The sequence below is a fragment of the Rhineura floridana genome, chromosome 19 (genome assembly GCF_030035675.1).
Source record: "Rhineura floridana isolate rRhiFlo1 chromosome 19, rRhiFlo1.hap2, whole genome shotgun sequence".
Taxonomy (NCBI): Eukaryota; Metazoa; Chordata; class Lepidosauria; order Squamata; family Rhineuridae; genus Rhineura; species Rhineura floridana.
The window spans coordinates 14,806,964-14,815,000 of record NC_084498.1 but is presented as its reverse complement, the minus strand read 5'-3'; the positions used below and the strand labels follow the sequence as shown (position 1 = coordinate 14,815,000).

General features: G+C 40.5%; 1 protein-coding gene across 3 annotated transcripts in view; it reads right to left on the bottom strand.

Annotated features, from left to right (window-relative positions):
* Positions 1 to 8,037, bottom strand: part of SFSWAP (splicing factor SWAP) — a 137,607-nt gene that overhangs the window by 46,039 nt on the left and 83,531 nt on the right. For all 3 annotated transcript variants that reach the window (XM_061602318.1, XM_061602320.1, XM_061602319.1), the window contains exon 13: positions 1,776 to 1,966. In XM_061602318.1, the coding sequence (XP_061458302.1) occupies positions 1,776 to 1,966 (191 nt within the window). The remainder of the gene's footprint in view (positions 1 to 1,775; positions 1,967 to 8,037) is intronic.

Genomic DNA, 8,037 nt, shown 5'->3' with positions numbered 1-8,037 from the left:
TGTATCTGAAATTACGTTGCTGTTCAATGGGTTTGTCATCCAACTTCCATACATGGTTTTTTCCCTTCCTCCCCAAAACTACTACTTTTGTTTGGGCATGATTGATAAATAGATGCTCCTTTGAACAGAAAATACTCAAACCTCTTAATAGCCTTCGCATCCCAATTAATGTGGTGGAAATCATAGCTATGTGGTCGGCATACAAGAGAACAGAGAGCTTGGCATCTAGGACTGAAACTGGAAAATATTCCAAGCCACTCAATTCATGAAAAATGCAATTGATATAAAAATTAAAAAGGAAGGGTGCCAAGAGACATCCCTGGCGTACTCCTCTGTTGGTTGGTATATTTTCTGATGGTAATCCATTTGTCCCAAGCCTTACCCTGAGAGAAGTATTAGAGTGCAACATTTGTATTAAATACAATAACCTTCTGTCAGTGGCAGATAACTTTTGCCACAACTGAGCTCTGTCAATGAGATCAAAGGCAGAAGTAAAACCGACAAAGGCAACAAAAAGCTCTTTTCTATCATTTTGGGAGTATTTGTGGATCAGGTGATGAAGAATAAAGCACTGGTCTATTGAGAACTTCCCCTTTATGAACCCCGCCTGCTCTTTGGCTATAACTGAGTTCTCAGCTGCCCAAGATTCCAATTTGCATAACAAATATTTAGAATACAATTTAGCAACAACACTGAGCAGGCTAATTGGTCTAAACATTTTTTGGATCCGCCTTAGAACCTCTTTTATGGATGGGGACAACTATACTTACTCCCCAACCCTGAGGGATTTTCCCATGATGGTTAATATATGTAAACATAGTAGCAAAAACTGGGCACCACCAGGCAGGATTCAATTTAAACAATTCTGCAGGAAGCATATTCTCCCCGGGAGCTTTTTTTGCAGGCAGAGTTAATCAAGACATATATTTCATCTGGGGTTACAGGGTCCCATTCAGGGCAAGAGGAGAGCAGTAAAGAATCGACATTATGAGGAGTACCCTGGTGATAGTGACTAAAAAGGGAGGAAAAATGTATGCACCATTGTGATGAAGTAATCCGATTGTCAATGGAGACTTTAACTCCTTTTGTTCCTTTTGTCACCAAGGTCCAAAATCTAGCTGAATTCTTTTCCAAGGCTGCCAAACCTAACTCCATCCACAACTGGTGTATGTGCTTATGCTTTTTAGCATGCAGCAAATTTTTATACTCTCTATGCAGTTGTATGTAGGAGCTAAATCTTCTAGGGAATCCACTTTCCTTAATTTCCTTATAGCTTTTGCTGGGATGCGTTTGCGAGCAGCGCACTGCTCATCAAACCAACCTTGATTTGGCTGCCTAACTGAGTGGATGGCTTTGGAACTAATCACAAGAGGCCCAATTTCTTTCACTATTTTATCAAAATAAATAAATAAGATCTCAAAATGTACTATCCGAGATGGATAAGCAAACAGAAGGGTTACACTAAACCTTATTCACCTTTTTACCACTGATGCTTTGCTTTGTTTAGGAAACACGATAAAGAGACAGTATTGGCCCAATTTAATACTTCTTTTTTACCAACTCTGACGCAGCCCAGAGAATATAAAGGCCCCACTCTATCAATTTCAGATCCATTTCCCCTCACCTTGGAAAAAGCTCTCATTCAAATCCAAGAAATAATATTTCAAACAGTGCTGGCTTCTCTCTCCGTTCTCTCTCTCCTTTCCCTTCTGGCCGCAAGGAGAGATCTTTGCAGTATGTGCTGCTATGGTTAAAAAGATATTTGCTTTGCTCACCTCTATATTAAAGGCATGTTCCTCCATTTTCTCAACTTCTGAGTCTGCTAAGGGATTCTTCAGGTTCTGCAAGAACAGGGCAGCTTTTCTTTTCCGTTCTGCCTGAAGCTGCTTTTCTTTCGATTCCTTGGAGGCTTGGGCCAGCTTTTCTCTTGCGGCAGCCGCTAATCTATCCTCTAGTTTCTGTTTTGCTGGGGGCGGGGGGGACACAGAAAGTAGACAGTTTACAAGGAGGTAACTTGCTTACCACATTAGAAGGGTCAACAGTTTCTTACCCTGAGCCGCACCCTAGAGACAGGCTGGAAATCACACATCTCTGCAACTCTTAAAAAGAGCACCTTGGGCTTGTATTTTTTCATTATTAGTGCCCTTGAAAACACTAGAAGCTGTACAAACCGAAAGACCTTGCTGACAGGCTCATAATCATGCGGGGGGGGGGAAGAGAAAACTTCATTAATTGGGAAAATTAAAAAAATAGAAACAATATATGACAATGAACACAGGAATAAGAGGAAATGAAAAAGATCAGATTTTTAAATAATTTGTTAGAGTGGGACAGAGTGCAGTCTAGCAAAGAACTAAAGGGAGGAAGTTCATTTCACAAAGGGCCATGAGAAAGTAGACACGGAAATGAACAACACTGGAGTGGAGGTTTAACAGGAATATTAGGACCAATGGTCTACCTAGCACAGGAACAGTATTGTCTGTAACAGGGTTAGCAAATGTGATGTCCACCAGATGTTGCTGGGCTACAATTCCTATCATCCATGACTGCTGGCCATGATGGTTGGGGCTGATGGGATTTGTAGTCTGGCAACAACTGGAAAGGGCCACACTGGCTTCTGCTGGTCCATAAGGACTGGCAGCAGCTATTCAAGGTTTCAGGCAAGGGTCTTTCCCAGCCCTACATGGGACTTCTTGGAGAATTGAGAGAAAATCTGAGAAGAGAAAGAAAACAACAAAGGTAGATAAGAAGGTACAAGACCATGATAAGACTTAAAAGTTAAAAGGAAGACATTTAAACTTAATACAAAACAATAGAGGAAGCCAGTGAAGTCAAACATATAGAGATGTAACATGATTTAAATATGAAGAAGAAAATATTAACAACCGGAGAAATTCTTTTGGATAAAGGTGCTTGTGAATTTGCAAACGTTGGCAGGATGCATTCTTGCTTACTAATTGCTTCTCATTCTTTTGGCTTCTTCTCTCACCCACAAAGGGAGAGGGGAGAAGAGATTCCCACGGAAATCCTCTTTGTTTACATGAGAATTTTCCAATGCAGATGCAAAATGTTGCCTCCCTCAAAAGAGAATGAAGGTTCTCCATCAAAGCCGTCAGTGATATTGAACAATACATATATTTTCGAGAGGGTTTTAGCAAGTAAGGATACAATTTCATGCACATTGGCTTTGTCTGCCCAATCAAGGTGGTTATATAGAAATGTACGTGGAAGGGGCCCCCATACCCAGTTTGTAGGGTGCAGGTTTATGCCACATGTTTGTAGCAATGTGCCTGTTTAATTAGCAGATAAAGTTCACTCCAAGCATCTTATGGAATATCGACCATATTGTCACAGCAGCTTCAATATATCACCACTGGCATTTCAGGATTATGAGAAAGAGCAGCAGCATGTAAGCACAACCAAAGACTTCCCACAAGCCAGGTGGGTTGAATTCTTTGACAACATGCTCGCTTTTTGCATCTCCCCACCCCACCCCGGGCCTATTTTTCATTTCTTTTTCAGCATCGTCTCTGCATTAAAGGTCATGAAAGCCTATAATGTTGCAGCTGCCTTCTTGCCTCACATTTATATGTGAAATTCCTCCACATGGACCACGCTAAGCCTTTATTTAAAAGTGCACATGGATAACATTGCTGGCTCCATTACCCCTTAAATAAATGAAGACATCTCACCCACTTTGTGTATGTGTCAGCCATTATCCCTCCCCCCTGAATAATTACATCTCTAGCTGCATTGTCTAATCTGGCTTCTTTTCTGTCTCTTATACCTTCATAAAACTCTTGTCTTGGTTAGTTTTAGATGTGCTAACAACGTAATTCATGATTATCCAGATGAGGGGGACAAGAGAGGAAAGCAAAGGCCTCCCCCCACCTCCATTTCCAAGCCCAGCAAAGAGAAGTAGCTATATAATTTCTTACCAATGTCCTACTGGAAGGAAGGGTGGGATATAAATCTAATAAATAAATCATAAATAAATATATGAGCAACTAGAACTGGAGGCTCAGAATTACTGATGGGCAAGAGTTTACAGCGGGAGAGACTTGCCCACTGTTCACTATCAACTGAACAACGGAAAAGACAGAATGGGATGAATCCCAAATTGTAAAGAGGTCATTGGTGTCACTTGAACTTAAAATGACATACATTTATGTTTCTATTAAATTTATATCCCGCCCTTCTTCCCAACAGGAGCCCAGGATGGCAAAGAAGAAACAAAACAGTAAAGACATCTTAAAAACAATTCCTATACAGATGCAGACTGAAATAAAGGTCTCTACTTAAAAGGCTTGTTGGAAGAGGAAGGTCTGCAGTAGATGCTGAAAAGACAAGGGGAGGGAATTACAAAGGGTATGTGCCACAATGGTAAAGGCCCGATTCCTATATTGTGTGCAATGGACCTCCAGATAAAATGGTACTTGCAAGAGGCCATACTTGCAAAGCACAGTGATCGACTGGGTGTATAAAGGGCGAGATGACCTTTCAGGTATCCTGTTCACAAGGTGTATATGGCTTTATATGCCAAAACCAGCAAAATCTCACTGACATCAGCAGAATCAATAAAATAGCTTAAGTGATCTGTGGGTTATATCACATACCAATGGACTGATACATGCCATGAATATTTGGAAAGTTTTTCCATTTTCCTTGGATTTGGGGCTTTTTAGTTTAGTTTTTAGTTTAGAGAAAAGGTGAGTCAGAGGTGCCATGGTAGAAGCATATAAAATAATGCATTGCATGGAGTTCTTGGATAAAGAAAAGTTCTTCTCCCTCTCGGACAACACTAGAACTTGTGGACATTCAATGAAGGTGAATGCTGGAAGATTCAGGCCAGACAAAAGAAGGACTTCCTTCATGCAGTACATAGTAGAACTAGGGAATTTGCTGCCACAGGAGACAGTGATGCCAACCAACTTGGATGGCTTTAAAAGAGGATTAGACAAATTCATGGAGAAGGCTATCAATGGCTTCCAGCCATGATGGATAGTTCTGCCTCCACAATAGGAGGCAGTACGCGTCTGAATACCAGTAGCTAGAAACCGCAGGAGGGGAGAGTGTTGTGGGCCTCCCATAGGCATCTGGCTGGCCACTATGAGAACAGGATGCTGGACTAGATGGGCAACTGGCTCTTTTCATGTTCTTGTGGATCTTATTAATATGAATTAACAGGGTTGCTGTCTTCTACTCACTTACACAGAAGCAAGCTACAATTAACAATGGGGTATATCTAGGATGTGCTGTTAATCTACTGAAGACATTAGTATTTTGGAAGTTTTAACATGTTCCATGGATTGATAGATCACATGTGCACATTTTCACAAAGGAACAATACATGTTTACTCCCAATAGATGAAACTGAACAAGGAGGAAAGTAGATGTTTTCACAAATGCATTAGGAACAGAGCTATTACTGTACGTGCTAGCATTACTTTAAAAGCGAAAAGCACATTTTAATGCAAGAGCCCAGTATAAAAGCAGTAAAGTATTTCTAATTCTGCGACATTATCATCAACATTTCTAAGCATCTGAACTCCTTTCAGCTCATCATCAAAATTCTGTGGTGTTTAAATAATCTTCTCATACAAATATTGCATTTTTTCAGAATTTCACACTTCTGATTTTATCATGAGCAGCTGTATCTAATCAGAAGTATATTATGTTTGTTTTAATTCTCTCATTTCAAGTTTGGGCATAAATCCTTCTGGATTTATGGCATGTATTCAAAATGTATTTAATATAAGCGTTTTGAAAAACTAGTAAACTCTGAACAGTTGTATTGTCATGAAGACCTACGGTTTAACAGATACATGAGAAACTAAGCATACACTTTCCTCTATATTATTTATCTTTCAAGAATGTTATAAAGGGGTTTTATCAAGATTAGTAAACATTTTTTAAAATATTATAGATCCATTTTCAGAATGAAAAAATAGATATTCTCCCTGGAATTTGATGTTCAACAGTTTTCTTTTACTAGCAAACATGGAATAATGAATTCACAGTTAATCGTGAGACTCCAGAACCAGATACTCCAAAAGGTTCTTCCTGTAGGAGATTTTTTAATAAATAATTCCATTTGGAAGTGACTGAACAATTTTTATTAATAGTTATATCTATGGATCTTGTTGACATGCCTATTCATTGGATCTGAAAGGCAACATATTCTCTGCAGTACTGTTATGAATTCTTCATCAAATTAAACTTTTATATTTTATTGAATTAGACATGCAGATGCAAATTAAAAGTATCATCCAATTCAACCTAAGGCTTTCAGAAATTTACTGAAGATGGGGAAACACATGCCCTTTCCCAGCTGCTTTCATTGTTTGATTTCTAATATATCAAATGTCAAAGCATCTGGAGAAGGTAACATCATTTACTAGCCAGAACTTCATTAGAACTCAAAAACAGCATATGCTAACACAGAGAACTAGTGTAGTTCCAAGTTTGATGAGGCAGGGACTTGTCTCTTTCTTCATATGCTATGTACAAAAAAAAAAAGTATTATGCAACCCAAGGTTACAAGTCAAAGTAGATCAATCTAGCTTTGAAGTAATGAAGACATAAAGTGGTCAAGATTTCAAAGGGCCAAAGCCTTCTTATCTGATAAAACTAGAAAAAAGAAATTCCTGGCTAACACCACACTCTAAGCATCCAGGGTGAGCAGCAACAGCACCAGAAGCACCCCAGGGCTTTTTAGTCAAAACTTCATCTATAACGAGTGACCTTGTGGTTCCCAGGTCACTAGGCATGAAAACATTATGTCAGCCCATCTGTTTCAGAATCCTGTTCTTATAGTGGCCAACCAGATGCTTATGGGAAGCCGGGGAGGGGGGGTTAGGTTCTTCCTGAAGGAACAGGTTTGTGGTCTGGGAGTATTCCTAGATTCCAACTGGTCACTAGAGTCTCAAGTGACTTCTGTGGCTATGTGTGCTGATGTGCAGCTTAGGCTCATCTGCCAGCTATGGTCATTCCTGAACCAGGAAAGCCTGGCCTCAGCTGTCCACGCTCTGGTGACTTCCTGAATGTCCATGTATGTGGGGCTGCCCTTGAAGATCGTCTGGAGGCTGCAGCTAGTGCAGAATGTGGCTGCTATGCTGGTGAGTCGGGCAGCCTGATAGAATGATGTGTTACCAGTCCTGAAAATGTTTCAATGGCTGTCAGTGAAGTACCAGGCCCAATTCACATTACTAATATTAGCATACGACGCCCTAAATGGCTTGGGACTCAAGGACCTAAAACAGTGCCTTCCCCAGTATCAGCCGTCATGGACCCTAAAATTGGCAGGTGAGGCCTTGTTGTTGGTGCCATCACCAGAGTCTGCCTTGTTGACATTGACCCATGACTGGCCTTTTCAGTGGGAGTTCCCCGCTTGTGGAATGCCCCACCCACCCCACCCCTGGGCCCATTTTTCATTTCTCTTTCAGCACCGTCTCTGCAGTAAAGGTCATGAAAGCCTAGAATGTTGCAGCTGCTTTCTTCCTGCACATTTGCAAGTGAAATTTCTGCACATGAGTACATTGGACTCAAAATGTCTTCAAAGAACTGTTGAACCACCTTTATTCAGTACCTGCCATGGACAGGCACAGAACAAGCAGAATCAGAATACAATTAAAAGGCTTTCACCATATTATGTTGTGTCCTTATTTTTACAGGTCCATTGTCACTGATACTGTTCCATTCCTTAAGGTTTGCTTCCTTTTAGTCAAAAACCTTTCCAGTAATCCCTGTAACCGATAGATCCCCCCACTCCCTAGGAGGATCTCTACTGAAATGAACTACCAACACAGATCTGTTGTTAGACCCGGGATGATATTCATATGTTGCTGCTTGCTGAAAAGAGGGTACAGAAGCCCCAGTGCCTCAAGTGAGGGATGAGGACACCAACATCATCAATATTTCTGTCTGACTAAAACTGAACATGTCTTGCACATAGCTTAGTCCTGCCATTATGTGGCATAGAGATTTTGAAAAGCCAAAAGAATGCCAACAGATCAGAGTATATTTCTTGAGTTGTTA